Genomic DNA, 22,610 nt, shown 5'->3' with positions numbered 1-22,610 from the left:
CTCTTCAGTATTTACGAACGAGAGGGACCGTATTGTTGAAGAGGAGGATGTGAAACGGACTGATAAGCTAGAAGAGATACCTGTTAGGAAGGAAGATGTGTTGGACATTTTGAACAACTTGAGGATAGACAAGTCCCCCGGGCCTGACGGGATATATCCTAGGATTATGTGGGAAGCAAGAGAGGAAATTGCAGTACCGTTGGCAATGATCTTCTCGTCTTCACTGGCAACTGGGGTGGTACCAGGGGACTGGAGAGTAGCGAATGTTGTGCCCCTGTTCAAAAAAGGGAATAGGGATAACCCCGGGAATTACAGGCCAGTTAGTCTTACTTCTGTGGCAGGCAAAGTAATGGAAAGGGTACTGAGGGATAGGATTTACGAGTATCTGGAAAGACACTGCTTGATTAGGGACAGCCAGCACGGATTTGTGAAGGGTAGGTCTTGCCTTACAAGTCTTATTGAATTCTTCGAGGAGGTGACCAAGCATGTGGATGAGGGTAGAGCAGTGGATGTAGTGTACATGGATTTTAGTAAGGCATTTGATAAGGTTCCCCATGGTAGGGTTATGCGGAAAGTCAGGAGGCATGGGATCGAGGGAAATTTGGCCAATTGGATAGAAAACTGGCTAACCGGTAGAAGTCAGAGAGTGGTGGTAGATGGTAAATATTCAGCATGGAGTCCAGTTACAAGTGGAGTTCCGCAGGGATCAGTTCTGGGTCCTCTGCTGTTTGTAATTTTTATTAATGACTTAGAGGAGGGAGTCGAAGGGTGGGTCAGTAAATTTGCAGATGATACAAAGATAGGTGGAGTTGTGGACAGTGAGGAGGGCTGTTGTCGGCTGCAGAGGGACTTAGATAGGATGCAGAGCTGGGCTGAGGAGTGGCAGATGGAGTTCAACCCTGCCAAGTGTGAGGTTGTCCATTTTGGAAGAACAAATAAGAATGCGGAATACAGGGTTAATGGTAGGGTTCTTGGTCAGGTGGAGGAACAGAGGGATCTTGGGGTCTATGTACATAGATCTTTGAAGGTTGCCACTCAGGTGGATAGAGTTTGTAAGAAGGCCTATGGAGTATTATCGTTCATTAGCAGAGGGATTGAATTCAAGAGTCGTGAGGTGATGTTGCAGCTGTACAGGACTTTGGTTAGGCCACATTTGGAGTACTGTGTGCAGTTCTGGTCGCCTCACTTTAGGAAAGATGTGGAAGCTTTGGAGAGGGTGCAGAGAAGATTTACCAGGATGTTGCCTGGAATGGAGAGTAGGTCGTACGAGGATAGGTTGAGAGTTCTCGGCCTTTTCTCGTTGGAACGGCGAAGGATGAGGGGTGACTTGATCGAGGTTTATAAGATGATCAGAGGAATAGATAGTGTAGACAGTCAGAAACTTTTTCCCCGGGTACAACAGAGTGTTACAAGGGGACATAAATTTAAGGTGAAGGGTGGAAGGTATAGGGGAGATGTCAGGGGTGGGTTCTTTACCCAGAGAGTGGTGGGGGCATGGAATGCGCTGCCCGAGGGAGTGGTAGAGTCAGATTCATTGGCGACCTTTAAGCGGCATTTGGATAGGTACATGGATGGGTGCTTAATCTAGGATAGAAGTTCGGCACAACATCGTGGGCCGAAGGGCCTGTTCTGTGCTGTATTGTTCTATGTTCTATGTTCTATGTTCTATGTTCTATTCCTGCAAAACTCTTCACTACTTGGCTTTTTTTAAAAATGCTGTCCTAATCAAGAAAAAAAACTGTGACCCCATGAATAATAAAAACTCAAAATCACATCTTTAAATTGAAGTGGGGTCATAGATGAGTCTATGAGACACTTGAAGTTGCATACCTATGATATCATTCAGCAGGCCAGGCATGGAGATAAAAACACAGTTAATATTTCAGCTTAATTAATCAGATTGATCAGAAGTTGCCTGGCCTGCTGAACATTTTTAGCATTTGCTGAAGATGAAGGTGCTTTTTCAGGATTTTATGTTCTGAAATGATGAGCAGAAAAAGGGTTACTCCTTCCTTTCACTACATTCTCTTTAATGTAAAGCATGGCCGCTCTTGGTACGCAATGATATCATAGGTATGCAACTTCAAGTGTCTCATAGACTCATCTATGACCCCACTTCAATTTAAAGATGTGATTTTGAGTTTTTATTATTCATGGGGTCACAGTTTTTTTTGATTAGGACAGCATTTTTTAAAAAAAAGCCAAGTAGTGAAGAGTTTTGCAGGAATGTTACGGGTCAACTTCTGGGTGCCTCTTCCCTGAGCTGTTGGAAGTTCAGCAGCAAACTGGTCATGTAACATGTGTTTATCTATTATAATACTGAGGTGTCGTTGAGTCATGGCAGTGTATTGAAGCTAACTTGATGGCAGATCATGTAAAAGTAAATATTTTAGGGTTATATTTGGTCATCACTTTTAGATTTAACATTTAAAAAAGGTATTCCAGGCAGCAGACCAAGTTCTACCCAGAGATGCTTCAATAAAGAGCTGAAAGGGATTATCATTACTGCTCCTAGTTCAGTTAAAGCTGTTTAATGGAGAGTACAGGAGAGCATGCTAGGGGCAGCGCCGTGCATTCCTAAAATTGAGGTCTCCATCTGGTGAAGCGACTACGTGCCAAACAGCTTAAGCAGCAAGTGATAAACCAAGCCTAAGTGATCCCGCAACTCAAAGAATCAGATCGAAGCTCTGTGATCCTGCCACACCCAGATGTGAATAACGATGGGCAGTTTACTCACAGGAGATGAAGGCTCCACAAATATCCCCATCGTCAATGATTGAAGAGCCCAGCACATCAGTGCAAAAGGTATGGCTAAAACACTCTTCAGCCAGAAACGATAAGTGGATGATCCATCTCTGCCTCCTTCAGTGGTCCCCAAATTCTCAGATGCTAGTCTTCAGCTAATTCAATTCACTCCATGTGGCATCAAGAAATGATATTGGAGGCACTTGATACTGCAAAGGCTATGGGACCTGACAGCAATCCCTCCACTACAAAAACATTCAGTAGCAGTAATGTGTAAGTTCTCCAAGATACACTGCAGAAATCACCCAAGATTCTGAGAAGCATCTTCCAAACCCATAACCACTTTCACCAAAAAGGACAAGGGCAGCAGACACTTGGGAATAGCACCACCTGCGAATTCCCCTCCAAGCAATTCAGCATCCTGATTTGAAAATATATCATCATTCCTCCACTGTCACTGAGTCAAAGTCCTGGAATTCCCTCTAGTATTGTGGGTCTACCCACTGCATATTTACTGCAGTGTTTTAAGAAGGCAGCTCATCACCACCTTCTCAAGAGGAATTGGGAACAGGCAATAAATACTGGCCCAGCCAGCGATGCGCACATCCCACAAGAGAATTAAAAAATAAACAGCAAATTCAGTTTTGTTACGATGATAAATGTAGCCCCAATATGAAGTAAATTGCTTCCTATCTGGCTGCAGAGTCTAGAATATGACCTTAACCCAACAAACGTCTCTCGCAATCATAACTTGTGGGATGATGTTCCTGCTCAGGGACTTACAGAATAATCCTTGTAGAGGATTTTTTGATGGTTCTGGAATTTAATCACCAAAAAAATGACGAGCATCCCAGATTTGAAACCTAGTCTCTGTTAATGCTCAGCCTGATAGTGGTGGAAATGGTGGTAGTCGGAGTGTTATATTTTAGGTTCTCAGGGTTTGGAGGGAAAAGGTTAGTGAGAATTAATGTTATATATCCCAAAGAAGCTTTTGGCTATTAGTGTGAATGATCGACGAAGACAGGATCTTACAGGGTGATAGGAACAGAACAAGGTTACTCAGTTCGGTGAACATAGTTCATGGCTGATTTGTAACAACTGTTTTAATCCACCTTGCTTCCATGCGCTTAAAACACTTGCCTAACAAAAATTTATCAGTTTCTGTTTTTACATTTAAATTAATCCAGCCTCAGCCACTCTTTGATGGAGAGTGTCCCACGTTCTCACTCGTTTTTGTGGGAAGAATTTTCCACATGTTTGGAATTAAGTCATTCCAATAGTTCTTATCTAGTGAAATATTTAAAAAATAATTGTTCTTTTGTATAATAAACTTATTTATTTTTGTTTATTGTACATTGGCAGCATCTTGCAAATATATTCATTGACTGATGTCTCTGGAAACCAAAAGGAAAAGTTATGGTTTATCAAGCTTTACCCTGGGGTGTGTTCTGTCCAGTATTATCATCAGCTGGGATCATCGCATATATATGGCTTGTTCTTGCAGTTTAACCGTTTTAGTTAAAAACCCCCCAAAAAACTGTGGATGCTGTAAATCAGAAACAAAAACAGAAATTGCTAGAAAAACTCAGCAGGTCTGGCAGCATCTGTGGAGGGAAATCCATTAACATTTTAGGTCGAGTGACCTGTCCTCAGATTTCTGTTTTTGTTACCCATTTTAGGCTCAGTTTAATTCTGGCGAATCTACACTGTGGCACTTCAAAACAAACATATACTTCCTGATGTGTGGCACTCAGAATTCATAGAATCTCGACAGTGTGGAAACAGGCCCTTTTGGCCCAACAAGTCCACACTGACCCTCTGAGGAGTTACCCATTCCCCTACCCTATTATTCTGCATTTACCTCTGAGTAATTGCGCCCAGCCTTACACATCCCTGAACACTGTGGGTAATTTAATATGGCCAATTCACCTCACCTGCACATTGTTGGATTGTGGGAGGAAACTGGAGCGCCTGGAGGAAACCCACGCAGATACTGGGACAATGTGCAAACTCCACACAGACAGCTGCCTGAGGCTGGAATCGAACTGGGGTCCCTAGTGCTGTGAGGCAGTAGTGCTGACCACCAAGCCACTGTGCTACCCACAAGTACAAAGACGCTTCAAGTGAGACATGCAACATTTGAATGTATAGCTGCAAGTATTTCAATCTCTCAATAAATAGTCTGTGTATTGTTATTATTGAAGACCTGCACTTGAGTAATTATTGCTTATATGGTTGGGGTTCCTATGAGCAGAAGGTTAATACCCTGGAAGACCACCTTACTATAGAAGAAAGCTTTGCCTTCAGAAGAACAGCCAAATAATAACCCCGTTAACAGCATCTCAAATACCAATGGTGTCATCTCAACTGTTTTGGTAACAGCTAACTGTGAAGTGAAAGGATTCTGAAGACAATGGATTCTGAAGACAAAGTTTAGAAAAAAAAATACATGGTTATTTTAGATAAATCTGATATTTTGATGCAATCTTTATAAATTTCAGTGAACAAGAATGGTTTATTTGGCTTTAATTTGCATTAATCCTGGAGGGATTCCTGGGCAAAATATGAATTATTGTTGTTGTATATAGTAATAGATGTGAAAGTGTTACTTTTGGAATATTGTGTGCAATTCTGGTCTCCTTCCTATTGGAAGGAGGTTATGAAACTTGAAAGGGCTCAGAAAAGACGTACAAGAATGTTGCCAGGGTTGGAGGATTTGAGCTATAGGGTGAGGTTGAACAGGCTGGGGCTGTTTTCCCTGAAGTGTCGGAGGCTGAGGGGTGACCTCATAGAGGTTTATAAAATCATAGTGGCCTGAGTAGGATAAATAGACAAGGTCTTTTCCTTGCGGTGGGGGAGTCCACAGCTAGAGGGCATAGGTTTAGGGTGAGCGGGAAAAGATATAAAAGAGACCTAAAAGGCAACTTTTTCAAACAGAGGGTGGTACGTGTATGGAATGAGCTGCCAGAGGAAGTGATGGAGGCTAGTACAATTGCAACATTTAAAAGGCATCTGGATGGGTATATGAATAGGAAGGGTTTGGAGGGATATGGGCCAGGTGCTGTCAGGTGGGACTAGATTGGGTTGGGATATCTGGTTGGCACGGACGAGTTGGACTGAAGGGTTTATTTCCATGCTGTACACCTCTATGGCTCGATGACTCTAACCTGAGCTAAATTGATATTGCAATGACACTGATATATAATACACCTAATACACCACTAGGTGGAGCAACAGGCAGTCTTAGTTCAGTTCTAGTATGGAACTGAGCAGAATCTCCAATTGGAGGTGTATGTGTCTTACCTACCTCCTGTCTGTGCGGTAATAGGCAGTATGCCTTAGAGTTAATGTAACTTGTGTGTAGTTCCTGAGGTGTAATAAACTGCATCCTGTTATCTAAGATAAGAGTCTATTCTGCTAAGACTTATCCTTCATCCTTCACAACAGACTACTAGAAAGTCTCGAGATTAGAACAGGAAGGATTAATGATGGCTATCTCTTGTCTTCTACAAATTGTTGCTACCCAGGTCTCTGATTCATGTTAAACCAAAGATGAAGTCTCCGTATTTGCACCAATAACGTATTACACAGTTTTCAAACAGCATAGGTCAATAACTTCAGAGTCCGCATTAAGACAAGTTGTGTGGTGTGACATGAATAAAAGATCACTTAGTGAAAAGTCATGAGAACAGATGTAGACCCTCCAGAACTTTGAGTATGACTACAGCCCTGAGCAGAGCCATGTTTAACAAAGTACAGATTGTTTTCTGAATCACCTGGGAGCTTGTTGAAACTTAACTTGAGCTCTTTTAATGTTAACTGACAGGAAGCTGCTCCAGGGGTCTCAACATGTGTGGACATAGGACTAGAAAGATGTGCTCTCCCTCAACGGACAGTACCAGAGCAGCCAGCAGTGTCACTTTGGTCATTCAGCTGCTGTAGGTTGATATCCATCTGAGACTGGTGCCTGCACTTTAACTGGCACGAAAATATAGAGTTAGTGTTCCAGATAAATCTTTGTCAGTTTCAGTGTTAGCATATTTTGAATTTGACTATATTGAAGTGGAATATGTTACCTGTAATATCTGTTGTTCACAACTTTTGAAACGCAAAAGTATATTTTTTGATCAAGGTGGATTCTTTCTGATGTGGAAATCTTTAAATGTTGAAATTAGATTTCCTAAACACAGCTGTGCTTCACTCTCTAAATTGTGCTGAGAATAAACAGCAGCTCATAGCTGCTTTCTGTTATTGTACTTTACTTCTGTCTGGCATGTTTTTGTCACTTCAGGCCGGTGTGGTCTTTTTTTCTGTAAGTTTCAAATAGAGAGAGAACAGCTTGCTGTATTTTCTGATCAAGAAATTAGACATGCATCAAAAATAGGTGGCCAAGTGGGTAAAATCCAGCACAGAGCTGTTAAGGGCAAAGCATGATCAGCTAAGTGGGTTGCATTTTTTTGAGATCGACAAAATTAACGTGGTTGATGTGATGTGCGTACAGCTCAAAGATATTTCAGTAACAGGCCTGTGAGCAAAATTAGAGCTCATGGAATAAAAGGTGGCAGTATGGATACGCAGCTGGCTGAATATGTGAGAACGTGCTGCATCCAGACACCACATTCGGTGGCTCAGTGGCTAGCACTGCTATCTCACAGCACCAGGGTCCCAGGTCCAGGTTCGATTAGAACAAGAGGTCTCCATCTTCAGCTTCATTACCAGTGCCGCTGATATCATTGTTCTGCGCCTGTTGTCTGTTGAACACTCATCACCTACTTGCTGCCCCACTTGATCCTCTCTTTTCTCCCCCCCCCCCCCCCTCCACTCTATCTCTTCATGCATAGCCCAGCTCCAGACTCCATGCTGCCTCCTGCCAACACCCCTTTCTGCTTTTTCCCACTCCTCTGCTCAACATTCCCTTACTACTCTACCCACTGGCCTCCCCTTTGGCACCTCACTCCTGAGTCCTCTTGCAGTAGCTCTCTCCACCTCATGCTATGAGTGAGGCAGCAAGAGGGTCAAGGGTTGGGAGGGAGATGATGAGTGGTTCTTTGATGCTGCAGTGATATCATGGACATTGTGGCTGCATGTGTGTTGACTGCGCCCCCTGCACTTGCAGTGATGACAAATGTAGCCAACAGGAAATGAGTGGTGACTGGTTTTACAAATTGTAGGAAGGTTCCTCAGGGATCAGTGTCAGACGTTTCTTGTCATATGTGAATTATACAAACTTGGGTGTGCAGGGTGCAGTTTTAAAATGTGTAGGTGACTCAAAATCTGGAAATATGGCGAAATGTGATAAAGATGGCGTAGTGTTTCAAAAGTGCATGCATCAGCTGATGAACTGAGCCAGCGAGTAGCAGATGAAATTTAATATAGAGAAGTGTGAAGCAAATTATTTTGGTCGGAAGGATGAGGATAGACAATATGAAATCATCGGAGTTCAAAGGAAGTGTAAGAGTAAAGGGACCTGTAGATTTGTGTACACAAATCATTGGAGGTTGCAGAGCAGATTTGCAAGAGGGGTTAATAAAGCATCATAATCATAGTAAAGTATGCTAAGAGAACAAAGGAAGCATTTTATGATAATGTTGGCTTGGTCTCAACTTTATATTTCCATTATTCTTTTCACTGGGATGTTGGCAACACCAGCATTTGTTGCTCAGTCCTAATTGTCCTTTAACTGAGTAACTTACTTAGCCATTTCAGAAGGCATTTAAAAGTCCATTTCAACACTGTAGATCCAGAGGCCAGAGTAGGAAAGGGTGAAGATTTCCTTCCTGAAAGGGGATGACTAAATTTGATGGTAATTGCCTAAGACCAGTTTTACATTCCATATTTAATAATTGAATTTAGATCCCTGTCATCAGAGGATTAGTTCTGGGCCACTGGATTTCTAGTCCAATGATATTACCACCATAGAAATGATACAGCACAGAAGGGGGACCATTCAGCCTATCTTGTCCATGGTGACCCAAAGACACACAGATACCCTTTATAATCCCGCCTTCCAGCATATAGCTTATCACCCTGCAGCTTGCAGCACTTCAGGTTCAGATCCAGGAACTTGTTAAAACAGTGTTGGATTTCTGCTTCCACCACCACCTCCAGCGGTGAATTCCAGACACCCATTATCCTCTGGGCGGAACTGGGTACTGCAGATGCTGGAGGTCAGAGTCCAGATTAATGTGGTGCTGGAAAAACACAGCAGGTCAGGCAGCATCCAAGGAGCAGGAGAATCGACGTTTCAGACAAAAACCCTTCATCAGGAGAGCCTTTGCCCGAAACGTCGATTTTCCTGCTCCTCAGATGCTGCCTGACCTGCTGTGCTTTTCCAGCACCACTCTAATCTTGACCCATTATCCTCGGTTTCCATAAAAAAAAGATCTTCCTCACCAAGTGACTGCTTCCTCAGCTGGGGTTTTGTATCCAGTTCTGAGCACCACTCCCTTAGGAAGGATGTGAAGATATTGCTGAGGATGCAGAATAGTTTTACGAGTGGTTCCAGTAATGAAGAACTTTAGGCATGTGGGTGAATTGGAGAAAGGGTTGAAAGGAGATTTGATCAAAGTGTCCAAAACCGTAGCAAGGTCTGTAGAGCGTGGATGGGCTGAAACTATTTTCACTGGTTGTGGGATTAAAAACCAGAAGGCCAATGCAAGGTAATTGATAAACAGTTGCAACATGGGGAAAATCGTTTTTAGGCAATAAGTGTTTAGGATCTGGAATGCACTACCTGGGGGTGATGGAGGCCAATTCAGTCAGGACCTGAAATAATTATCTGAAGAGAAAACGTTTTCAGAGCTATGGGGAAAGGGCAGGGGCAAGGGACAAAGTGTGCTGCTCTTGCAACGAGCCAGCACAGACACTGCAGAAATAATAGCCTTCTTGAGCTTTAATCATTCTATGGTTCTTTCAAATTGTTTTATGTTCATGGAGGAGGCAGGGAGGCTGCAGAAGGATTTGGACAGGTTAGGAGAGTGGGCAAAGAAGTGGCAAATGGAGTGCTACAAGGGAAAGTGTGAGGTCATGCACTTTTGTAGGAAGAATAGAGGAATGGACTGTTTTCTAAATAGTGAGAAAATTCAGAAGTCTGAAGTGCAAACAGACTTGAGAGTTCTAATCTAGGATTCTCTCAAGGTAAACTTGCAGGTTGAGTCAGTAGTTAGGAAGGTAAATGCAATGTTGGCATTTATTTTGAGAGGACTTAAATATGAAAGCAGGGATGTACTTCTGAGGCTCTTTAAGTACTTTTGGAGCATTGTGTGCAGTTTTGGGCCCCACATCTCAGGAAGGGTATACTGGCCCTGGAGCATGTTCAGAGTGGGTTTACTAGAAGGTCCCAGGAATGAAAAGCTTAACGTGTGAGGAGTGTTTAAAGACGCTGGGTTTGTACTCAATAGAGTTTAGAAGGATGAGGGGGGATCTAATTGAAACATACAAAATACTGAGTTGTTTGGATAGAGTAGATGTTAGGAAGATGTTTCCACTGGTAGGAGAGTCTAGGACCCGAGGGCACAGCCTTAGAGTAAAGGAGATAAGGAGAAACATCTTCAGCCAGAGAGTGGTGAATCTGTGGAATTCATTGCCACAGAAGGCTGTGGAGGCCTGGTCATTGAGTATATTTAAGACTGGGATAAATAGGTTCATGAGGATCAAGGGCTTTTGGGAGAAAGTCGAAGGATAGGATTTAGAAAATTGTCAGCCATGATTAAATGACAGAGGAGACTCAATGGGCTGAATGGCCTAATTTCTGTTCCTATGTCTTATGGTCTTATGTCGGGGCTGGACTGGGATATCAGAATTAAATTGAATTTAATATGGAGATGTCAATGGGTTGAGTGTGAGATACTGGAAAAGCACAGCAGGTTAGGCAGCATTTGAGGAGCAGGAGAATGGACATTCCGGCAAAGAGCCCTTCATCAGGAATCCCGAAACATTGATTCTCCTGCTACTTGGATGCTGCCTGACCTGCTGTGCTTTTCCAGCACCACACTCTTGACTCTGATCTCCAGCACCTGCAGTCCTTGTGCTCTCCTCGATGTCAATGGGTACCATGAGGTATCTTGTCAGGAGGTAATTGACAGATTCCAGGCAAACACTGGGTTGGTCTGCATGCATGTCTTGAAATACTCTGATGCAGAGTGGGAGGGGCAGACAGTGACACAGAGGCAAGTGAGGCTGCAGCAACAATAACCTGCAGTAAATCTTTTTGATCCAGGAAGAGAGCTGATGGTTTATTGCTCCAAAACCATGTAGATTAAAACAGTTTGGCATCCAATCACTGAACTGCTTTCGGTAGTTTCTTTAAGCACCCATTATTTATGAATTAACTTTCTGTTGTCCATGTGATAACGGTTGCATTATGTAAAGGTCTGCCCATTTGTGCTACAATTTAATATCGAGTTTCTGCACAGAAACCTGTTTGTCTGTTTCGGCCGGGTCTATCAAATGCCTAACTTTGAATATGGCAACTATTACTTTGAGAGGGCAGAGCAAATGCATGAGGTCCTAAATGAAAATTAGTCCCACTGTCCTTTATTTTACAGCTGAATAAATAAAAAAGACAATCATTATGAAATTCTCCTGCTCTGTCAAGACAATAGTCATGATATAGCAGCTGTATAGAAACTACAGTTATGGCATGAATTGTTAAGTTGTTGAATGTTGCTGAGGAGGTTGTCTGGTGTACCTTGAGCTTCATGTCAGCCACAATGCCTTTGCAATGAATAGAGATGGCAACATAGTTCAATGCTTTAAATTTGAGCTAACCTTAAGAAAATTGTATTGTCAACGTTCAATATAAAATCAATATTAAAGCTGCAGAAAGTCAAAACAGATGTGTTTCTTTGAATTTAAAAATGGGCAGTAATTTTAGATAACATTAGATAGACTATTTCAATTAACGCTTTTAAACCTCTGCAATTAATAATTTGTAAGGCCTCGATTTGTCAAGAAACTTCGAGACTTTGATACAAAAATGAATCTTGATGAGGCTTCTTATATTTGATATGTAGGAGGCTTTTAAAGAGAGGTTGATTAGAGTGCAGGAGAGACATGTGAAAACGAGGGATAGAAATGTCAAGGATAGGGAACTATGGATGACAGGTGAAATTGTGAGACTAGCTAAGAGGAAAGAGCAAGCATTCTTAAGGTCTAGATGACTGAAGACAGACAGAGCTTTCGAAGAATATCAGGAATGTAGGACCAATCTGAAACAAGGAATTAATAGCGCTGAAAGGGGCCATGGGATATTTTTAGCAAACAGGTTGAAGGAAAATCCCAAAGCCTTTATTCATATATAAGGAGCAAGAGGTTAAGTAGAGAAAGGGTTGACCCACTCAAGGACTAAGGGGGAAAGTTATCTATGGAGTAAGAGAAAATGAGTGTGATTCTTCACAGGTACTTTGCACCGATATTCACAGAGGAGAGTAACATGATGGATGTTGAGGTTTGGGATAAATGTTTGATTGATTACTCCAGGGCAAGCTGGTATAAGGAGGGAGGAAGTGTTGGGTATTCTAGAAGGTATTAAGGTTGACAAGTCCCCAGGTCCGGATGGGATCTATCCCAGATTACTGAGGGAAGTGAGAGAGGAAATAGCTGGGGCATAACAGATATCTTTGCAGCATCCTTAAACATGGGTAAGGTCCCAGAGGACTGGAGAATTGCAAATGTTGTCCCATTGTTTCAGAAAGGTAGCAGAGATAATCCAGTAATTATAGACCGGTGAGTCTGACGTCGGTGGCAGGGAAACTGCTGAAGAAGATACTGTTATTCCCATTTGGAATAAAATGGGCTTATGAGTAATGGGTAGCATGGTTTTGTGCAGGGAAGGCCATGTCTTACTAACTTAATAGAATTCTTTGAGGAAGTGACAAAGTTGATTTGATGAGAGAGGGCTGTAGATACCATATACATGGATTTCAGTAAGGTGTTCGATAAGGATACCCATGGTAGGCTGATGACGAGAGTTGGGCAGAGAAATGGCAAATGGAGTTCAATCCGGGCAAATGCGAGGTGATGTATTTTGGAAGATCCAATTCAAGAGGGAACTATACAGTAAATGGAAAAGTCCTAGAGAAAATTGATGTACAGAGAGATCTGGGTGTTCATGCCGATTGTACCCTGAAGGTGGCAATGCAGGTTGATAGTGGTCAAAAAGGCATATGGCATGCTTTCAGTCATTGGGCAGGGTATTGAGTACAAGAGTTGGCAGGTCATGTTACAGTTGTGTAAGACTTTGTTTTGGCCACATTTGGAATACTGCGTACAGTTCTGGTCACCACATTACCAAAAGGATGTGGATGCTTTGGAAAGGATGCAGAGGAGGTTCAGCAGGATGTTGCCTGGTATGGAGGGTGCTCGCTATGAAGAGAGGTTGAATAGATTAGGATTATTTTCATTAGAACAATGGAGGTTGAGGGGGGGGGGGGGTTCCTGATTGAGGTCTACAAAATCATGAGAGGTATAGACAAGGTGGAGAGCAAGAAGCTTTTTCCCAGTGTAGGGGACTCAATTACTAGGGGTCACGAGTTCAAAGTGAGAAGGCAAAAGTTTAGGGGAGATAGGTATGAAAAGGGTGGTGGGTGCCTGAAATATGTTGCCTGTGGAGGTGGTAGATGTGAGCACGATAGCGTCATTTAAAATGTATCTAGACAGAGATGGACAGGGAGCAGAGGAATACAGGTCCTTAGAAAATAGGCGGCAGGTTTAGATAGAGGATCTGGATCGGCGTAGGCTTGGAGGGCTGAAGGGCCTGTTCCTGTGCTATAATTTTCTTTGTTCTTATTTTTATGAATGTTCCAATTTTCTGTGATTCTTTCTTAATTGTAAGAAATATTTGTCTTCCTATTCGCAAAATATTCCCATTTCACATTTAATAATCTTTCTTAGGAACTATAGATTCAGTTCTTCAGAAACTTATCAATATGTACCTGCGAAGGCCATCATGCTAACTAAGAGTGAAGCAGGTTTAGTTGAATCACCATACCTCATCTTGTGATTCTCTTTTTAGAAATGCTTTGAGTACTGGTAGATGAAGACTATGTTTATTGCGGATGCTCTGCTGTAGTTGTGCATGACAGAGTTAAGCTTCAGGGGGTGAGAAGTCATGGAGATTTATAGCATAGAAGGAGTCCATTGGCCATTATATCCATGTCAGTTTAAAAAAAAATCTGTCCATGCTAATCCTATTTTTCAGCTTTTGACCATTGGCCTGGACGCAACACAAATGAGAGCAAATACTAAAACACCTTTCCAAAAATCATTTGCAGTTGATCCATCCCGATTCATTGAATAACAAATAGTGATGAGATGCAAAATGTTGCCTTGAACATTGTTCATCTGTTGAAATGCCTAACAGTGTTAAATGTTGACCCACTTTACTGTCTTACCCGAATCTGGTAATACACATGGTCATTTATTTATGAAATACAAACAGAAAGTGCTAGAAGCTGGCCTAATTCAGCAGCTTTGATGGTGGCTTTTTGCAGCGATGGAAAATGTGCTTCCTGTCTTTTATTTGACCATAAGCCATGAATTGACAAAGATGGACTTTGTCTTAATGTTTTTTAATATGATTTCTGTTATTAGTACAGATGCAAGAGTATGCTGGCTTAATAGTTTTCACTGTATTTTTTGTAAAAATACAAGTGACAATAAGTTACTATTCTATTCTGTCCACTTAAAGACTCATCCAAATAATGGCACCTCCAACAAGTGGTACTCCCTCGTTATTGCTGTGGAGCATGGGCCTGGATTTTGTATTTGAGTCAACTGGAGAAGGAATTAAACCCAGAACCTACTGACTCAGCGCAACAGAGCTACTGAGCCATGCTATAATAGGTTGATTGTTCTTAGATTAGGTTCCCTACAATATGGAAACAGGGCCCAATAAGTCCACACTGACCCTCCGAAGAGTAACCCACCCAGACCTATTCCCCTACCCTCTCTTTACCCCTGACTAATGCATCTAACACTGTGGGCAATTTAGCATGGTGAATTCACCTGATCAACACAACTTTAGATTGTGGGAGGAAACCGGAGCAAACCCACACAGACACTGGGAGAATGTGCAAACTCTACACAGCCATTCGCCCAAGGCAGGAACTGAACCTGGGTCCCTGGCACTGAGACAGCAGTGCTAACCACTGAGCCACCTTGTTCAATATCACTTGTGTATGCCAAAATTCGGTTTGATATTAGATAGTAAATGCTATGGAAAGGGTTATATTTGGAAAGTTATTGTGAACTGAATTGTCAAAGTAAAGCAGGGAGTACATGTCAAATTGAAGACAGATCAGGAGATTCAAGAGACAATGATCATCGCATGAAATAGATCTTAAGATTGAATAGTGGAGGGTTCAATCTCCTTGGGCATTTATAGAACAATTGGATGCTGTTTTAGTGGGGCATTAATGTGTGAAATATGCTGGGTCATGTGGCCTTGCACGTCTGTGATTGTGATCTCGTGAAGGGATGTGGTACAGTATGAATTTGTAATACCATTGTGAATTCTTTGTTTTAGAATGCGGTGGGAGGCTGAAGGCTGAGATAAAATCCAAGGATCTGTATTCCCATGCTCAGTTTGGAGACAATAACTACCCAGGACAAGTGGACTGTGAGTGGCAGATTGTAGCAGAGAAAGGTTATGGAGTTGAATTATCATTCCAAACGTTTGAAGTGGAAGTGGAAGCTGACTGTGGTTATGACTTTATTGAGCTATTTGATGGATTCGATACCACGGCTTCAAGGCTTGGACAATTCTGTGGATCAGGGGTAAGAAACATAACATATTCAATTGATTGTTATACACTGGCTGTTTGCTAACATTGATCATTCTAAGAATTGGTTGTGATACTGATGAATTTTACTTATTGGGTGTAACTACATTGTTAAGAAATGTAGAATAGAATTACACACGTTTTACAACACACACAGGTGATTCAGCCCACAAGTGTAGGCCTGTCTTAATGTTCCAAGTGATCCTCTTGTACCTTTTGTTACCTAAACAAACCTTTCTATCCCCTTGTCCCTAATGTATATATCCAGATTTTCCTTAAATAAAATAAATTAACCCTGAATTTCTGTAGAGCCCCAATTAACCCTCTATGACGTTGACGGAAGATTTGAAAATCTCTGGAGAAATGATGTGATTAACTGTGTTCAAGTCATAGAGTCAGAGACATAACAGCATGGGAACAAACCCTTCGGTTTAACTCATCCATGCTAACCAGATATACTAAATAAATCTAGTCACATTTGCCAGCGTTTGGCCCATATCACTCTAAACCTTTCCTATTCATTTACCCATCCAGATGTCATTTAAATGTTCTAATTGTATCAGCTCCACTACTCCCTTTGGCAGCTCATTAAGTACTTACAGAGGAACCTCGATTACCTGGCATTCGGTTATCCGACTAATGGATTATTCGACAAGACTGCAAGGTCCCAGTGCTTGGCTAAACTATGTTAGTCGGCATTTGATTATCCGGAATTCGACTAACCAAATGAAATACTCCTTGCCCGTGTCCTTTGGATAATCAGGGTTCCTCTGTACCTTGATTTGCACCTACTTAGACCAAGTTATTGTCAATATCCTTGAAGTAGAATCCCACATGAGTTGAGGGTCATTGTTTCCTTGCATACTTTGCACTAGCGCTATGTCATAGCAGCATTAATCCGTATTAACCAATAAAATATAGCGTTCACTGAATTTTATACAAATGCAGTTTTAAGAGATACAGCGGAAATACAAAATTACAAATACTGAAGATGATAAGATTGAAATACAAATCGAAAAGAGCAAAATTGTCATTGTTGAAATATTTTTTGATGTAAAGTATTTTCAGGGACCCAAATGTTGGCATCATTGCTTACAGGATTAATCTTCGAGAGCCTCAAAAGCAATTTATGTGAAGAGAAGGTTTTTAACAAAAGTATTACTTATAAAACTCACAGACAGAATTTATTTTCATAGAAACTGTCTGCAATATTCATTTTTTTAAATGTATTGATTCTGAGGATATGGACATTGCTGGTGAGACCAGCATTTTTAGCATTCTTTCATGGGATATAGACTTCAATGAAGACAAGGCCAACATTTATTGTCAATCCCTAATTACTCCGAAGCAGGGACTATTTACAATTGTTGTTAATGAATTAGATGAAGAGATCCAGAGTAACCTTTCCAGGTTTGCTGACAATGCAAAGACTGGTCACTTCCATCTCTGTGACTTTATAGGCAATAGCTGAAAAGCTTTTAATCTTGATGAGCAGGGGGAATTGGGAAACAGGAGAGAACTGGGGAGGGGGAGGGGGGGAAGAATAAGAGAAATCAAAGGGGAATGTGGAAGGTAGACTGAGGGAAGGAGGCTCCTGGGCTCTCCTTGTCTCTCACACACCACTGCACTCATCAGGACAGACTTACAAGAATGCCAAATTTCAAAGGGATAGCACACACTAAACAATTCTGCTAAGAATTACACTAACAATGAATATAAGAATAGCAATTGGGCTCACAATATATTTAAGTTACATGTGCTAGAAGATGCATATATTTCTTTGTCAGGCCCTGTTCTTTTCAAAAAAAGAAAATGTCTATTGCATCTTTTCAGCTAAATGTGAATTTGGGGTACACCACTCCATGAGGCATTCCCATGACAATGAATTGATCAGCCAAGGGCAGCACAGTGGTTAGCATTGCTGCCTCACAGCGCCAGAGACCCGGGTTCAATTCTCACCTCAGGCGACTAACTGTGTGGAGTTTGCACATTCTCCCCGCGTCTGCGTGGGTTTCCTCTGGGTGCTCCAGTTTCTTCCCACAGTCCAAAAATGTGCAGGTTAGGTGAATTGGCCATACTAAATTGTAGTGTTAGGTGAAGGGGTAAATGTAGGGGAATGGGTCTGGGTGGGTCGCGCTTCGGAGGGTCGGTGTGGACTTGTTGGGCCGAAGGGCCTGTTTCCACACTGTAAGTAAGTAATAAAAAAAAACGTCTACCTGCCTAGTTTGAATTTTACCAAAAACTTGGGCGATAACATTTCTTTGGTGCATTCTCAATGCCAATGGCTCTACTAAAGGCCCACTTAACAACCAAACAGTATCTTTCTGAAAGTAGTATAAATTATTATTCCTTTGAAATTTGGTATTCCTCCAACTTTGCTCCAATGAGTACACATTGAAAAGCTTCAACAGTATGGACCGTGATAGCATGTGGGCAGGTGCTGATGAAACACTGCAAAAAAAAATTGAAAGGACACCAAGTACCTTTTGAAATAAAAAACATTTTAAAACTTTGGGAAGATAAGAGGGTATAATCTTTAGAGATACCCTTTTCCATTCAAGGTGCTGCATGAGAACTATTCGTTATCATCAAATATCCCCAAGTTACCTCATTCCACAATCCACTGCGACTCCTTTTATGGAGTTGGTTGTAATTCCAACAGTGCCCATGACTGAGCTCTGACATTTACAGGTCTGTTGGAGCTGCCAGACAATCTGATTGGCTGGAAACTCCAAAGGGTAGAAATTCTTCTCAAGTGAAACCCAGAAATTACAACTGCGACTTGTTAATGCTGCCCACAGAAACTTATTGCTCGGAAATGGACCTATACAAGTCATTCTCTGACTGACTTTTGTGTAGGAGGGGGAGGGTAAGGAGTACAGGAATGGGAACAGCCAGCAGCCAGCCCTCCTCCTGAAGTGTTCAACCCCTTGTTTCAGCATATACTCAAGTTCTGTACTACAAAGTAAAACCTCTTTGGCTGAGATAGCATTAAAGACCAATCTGCTGCTCACACCATTAATTTTGCCTTTAATGCTTATTGTGTGCATCTTTTGTTGGAGCTTATTTGATACCTCCAGACTTACTGGGCAAAATTCAAATATTCTAATGGCCTCCTGACTAGCTTCAAAATTCTGCTGTCAGCATCCTAACCTGAACTAGCATTTACTCTGTTCATTGACCAGTATTGACACTATTCCACCACTGTCTGAACTTTAAACATCTTATTCCTGTGTTCAAATTTTCCACTATCTTTCTGCACCAAGTCTTTGAAACCTACTCCAATCCTACAATTTGTCATGAACTTTGTGTTCCTCAAATTCTGGCCTTTAACACATCCAGACTTCCTTTGCCCACCATCGCAGCCATGCCATCAACTGTTCAGGTCTTTTGTTCTGGAATTCCTTTCCTGAACCTCTGTGTCTCCATCAATGTTTCCTGTAACAGGCTCCTTTATTGTGGGCGGCCCATTTAGTGCACTGCATGGCTCCTTTCTGAAATGCTATGCAACCAGGCCAGCTAGCATCTTAAAGGAAACACTGCTTGTGCCTGACCTAATTCTTCTCTGGGCATATCTTCCTGACCGCTACGTGGTTGCACATGTGCCCTGCTTACAGCAAACCTTGTTCCTCCTGTACAACACTACTCAAAACATAACTCTTTAATGTAGCTGTAAGTGATTCCTCCTAATGTCTCAATGTTAGTTTTCGGTCTGATCATGTTCCTATGAAGTGCCTGGGAGGTTTTATATTAAAGGCGCTGTAAAAACGCAAGATATTGTCATGTGCTTTGGGTACCCTCGTCTCTATCATCAAATAGTTAATATTATCATTACTTTTTTTTTCATTTTACAGCCGCCTGAAGAAATCTATTCAACAGGAAATGCAATTTTACTTCATTTCCATTCTGATGACACAATTAACAAAAAGGGATTCCATATACGATACACAAGCACTAAATTCCAGGACGCTCTTCAGACCAAAAAGTAACCTGACCCTCAATACCCTCCTTTTCCCTTTTGTTTGACAAAAGCAAGAATGACCTGAACTATTTTATAATGAGACCATAGTGAGGAACTGAAGAAAGTAAGTTGTTGATTTGCCTGTGTGATGGTGAAGTATCTTGGCAGACGATTCAATGAAAATGCGAAATGCAGACTAATAGTTAGTCTGGGAGTTCAGCTGCAGTGACAAGATACTATATTCCAGCAGCATCACTATGAAGGTTTGTGAGCTGTGTCGGCTTTGGTCACTAAAGGGTGCAGAGCTTCAGTCGGTGAAAATAGCCCTCTGCAGACTGCTCTTCATCTCAGCAACCTAAAATATCCATAGGAAAGAACCTACATGAGACCACAACCAGCTTCTCTGTGTATCATTCACAGATTTTGTTTTGCCAGACTCGCAAAGATAATACAAGGAGGAATGATGTATTCTAGTGTATTGTTTAATTTTCAACATGTCATTTAACAATATAAAGGCAAACCATTCACCACTTAATTTATGGGGTTCTACCAGTCTTCTTATTTCCCACTTTTTTAAAAAAAGCTATCATTTGTGATCATGTCTCTCTGTTACATGACTTAATACTGACAAACACTGTAGCAAACTGTGAATTCCCTCAGTACCAAAACAGGTTTAAAAACTTTGAAAATCCTGATAGCATTTTCTATATTTTGCTATTTGCGTGTCCCAGGATACTTTTTTTAAATATGTGTTGGTAGTTTGCACTTAGAATGATATCATGAGGCTTGGTTTCAGGCTGCAGCTATTCTCTGGACTGTATTATGTAAATCATTTGAAGTTGTAAGCATATGAATTGTATGTGTATGAAAATTAAATTAATAGATAACCATAAACATAGTGTTTCTATAATAGAGTGAGCAAATGGTCACAAAATTCTTTTAAAAATTTGCTAGCTAAATTCCTTGAAGCACCCTTTTAGCTCATTCCATGTGCTGAACGATCTTTAATTAAACTGAAGTGCTACAATTTTCAGCGGCAAGACAAAATATAAAGATTAAATAAGTAAACTACATTCCCAGTATTCAAGTTCAACTTTGGGATACTGGATGTCTTATTAAAACTGTGGATGTACCAAAGCTGAAGAGAAGAATTACACCCTTGAAAGGATGGAAAAGTCACAAAAAATGTAATAAAGGACAGATTTCTTATGGTGCTACTCCATGTTCAGAAGCTTTTTGGGTTTATGAGACAGCAACTTTGAGAACCTTGTATGTTTGTCAAAACTAGTTTGGTATAATTGGAAGGACAGGGGCAAATATCAAGCTTGCGCATAAGATAAAGTTATCATTGCAACTAAAACTCTAGTTCTATGGAGACTGACATAATTAATGCCTTAGAATGATTAATTGTAAATCCTTGCACATGACAAACACATCTCTCTGTGAAAAAAGGCTTTGACTACGTTTCAAAATAATTTAAAATGTTTCTTATCGGTTTTTGCCATGTAAAAAAGTTCATACATGTGACCTGTTTAAAAGTAATATAAGAATGAAATGTTTCAATGTAGCTGATGTATAGAAATACTGAGTAGCCTGTTTCTCAACTGGTGAATCAATGTCTACCCATTCTTTTTATGTTCCACCAAGAGATCCATAATATTTGACATTTAATTATGACATATATGCATTACTGTGTTAATTTACAAAGGCATTATAAGGCAAGGTGCAACTTTTGTGTTATGGCTGCATGGTGAAATTGTTACAGTACGTGCCAAGTTCCACTTGAATCTGTTTTGATGTAGCTTATTTGTTCATTTTGGGTTTTTTTTGCTGTTGTTTATAATCAGACAATTGTGGCTTCTGAAGCTTCTCATTAAAAGACTCTTTCAGGTCAACATTCAGGAGTAAGATCAAACCGCATTGCAGAAAATGTTACTTTGCAATGTTTTTCACACACAGTAGATTGCTACTTAAGTTAGCAGTGATTAACCTATTTGTATCTGTATTATATCCCAAGTCCATGAAAACATCACTAGCACTAATAAATATGTTTTTACATACACTTACCTGAATATCGATTTATAATTTATCCAAAAGCAAAATATCCTGCAGTGTGGATGTTGGAAATTTGAAACAAAGTAGAAAATGACTTAAATATTGAGCAGTCAGGCAGCATCTGTGGAGAGAGAAAAACAGTTAAACTTTTAGGTCAATGATCTTTGTCAGAACTATAACTTATCCCAGGTCACATCATTTGTATGGTATCTTAATTTTAAAACCATACATCATTATTTCCAGTTTAGGGTGGCCGCCTGTGAAGAATAATGGTTAGATAATGTGAAATATTTACATAACATTACTGGACTTAGGGATTCATCTATGACATCCTCTGTATTTAATAACCTTCCATCACACTTATATGAAGAATGGCATTATGAATGAGCTATTATTGCTGGTGGCAATAGAACTAGATCATAGTCAATACTTCAGGTTTTAAAAAGTGAGTTACAGGGAAAGATAATTGTGTACTCATGGGCAGATCTTGCTTCAAAGTGTAGCCTCCAACTTACATCAGAAACTGCTTTGAATCAACATTTAGGACTTAAAACTACTATGATTCCAACTGAACTCTTGTGGATCCTAACACTATCATTAGAAAAAGATGCAAGCAACAAACAGAATAATTTGACCCACCTGAGGGAGATTTTTTTAAAATTCAGCGTCTAATTGAAAGAAGACAGTACATTCCTTTGAAAAATTTTCCACTTACAATTCATTCTTCTCAAGAATTTAATAATAACTATAATAATTATAATAAGCTGTACTAATGCTGAAAGCAGTTTGATAGTGAAATCCTACAACTAAATGGGGTGGCACTAATACAAATGAATAAGGCAGTGGATGGCACTTAAACTAACCTGGAAGAAGGATGGTTCAAATAAGGGTTAATTTTGGAAGAAGAAGAGTGTCCATGCTGTACAACCAAGCAGACTGAACTTGAAAAGAAAACAGACTTTAACAATGGTAATACAGTATCAGGGCTTAGACCACACCAGTGCTTTTGTTCCAAACTCACTTCATTAATTACCTACCATGCCCTATGGCACTTCTCTCATCTGACG

General features: G+C 40.8%; 1 protein-coding gene across 3 annotated transcripts in view; it reads left to right on the top strand.

Moving 5' to 3' along the window:
- LOC140480468 (tolloid-like protein 1) overlaps window positions 1–21,550 on the top strand; it is a 339,587-nt gene extending 318,037 nt beyond the window's left edge. For all 3 annotated transcript variants that reach the window (XM_072575408.1, XM_072575486.1, XM_072575570.1), the window contains 2 exons: window positions 15,272–15,522; window positions 19,382–21,550. In XM_072575408.1, coding sequence (XP_072431509.1) covers window positions 15,272–15,522; window positions 19,382–19,516 — 386 coding nt within the window. In that variant the 3' untranslated portion in view covers window positions 19,517–21,550. The remainder of the gene's footprint in view (window positions 1–15,271; window positions 15,523–19,381) is intronic.
- Window positions 21,551–22,610: the final 1,060 nt, after the last annotated feature.

The sequence above is a fragment of the Chiloscyllium punctatum genome, chromosome 1 (assembly GCF_047496795.1).
Source record: "Chiloscyllium punctatum isolate Juve2018m chromosome 1, sChiPun1.3, whole genome shotgun sequence".
NCBI classification, from domain to species: Eukaryota; Metazoa; Chordata; class Chondrichthyes; order Orectolobiformes; family Hemiscylliidae; genus Chiloscyllium; species Chiloscyllium punctatum.
Note: the sequence above shows the minus strand (reverse complement) of the source record. Positions and strands in the feature narration are given on the sequence as shown.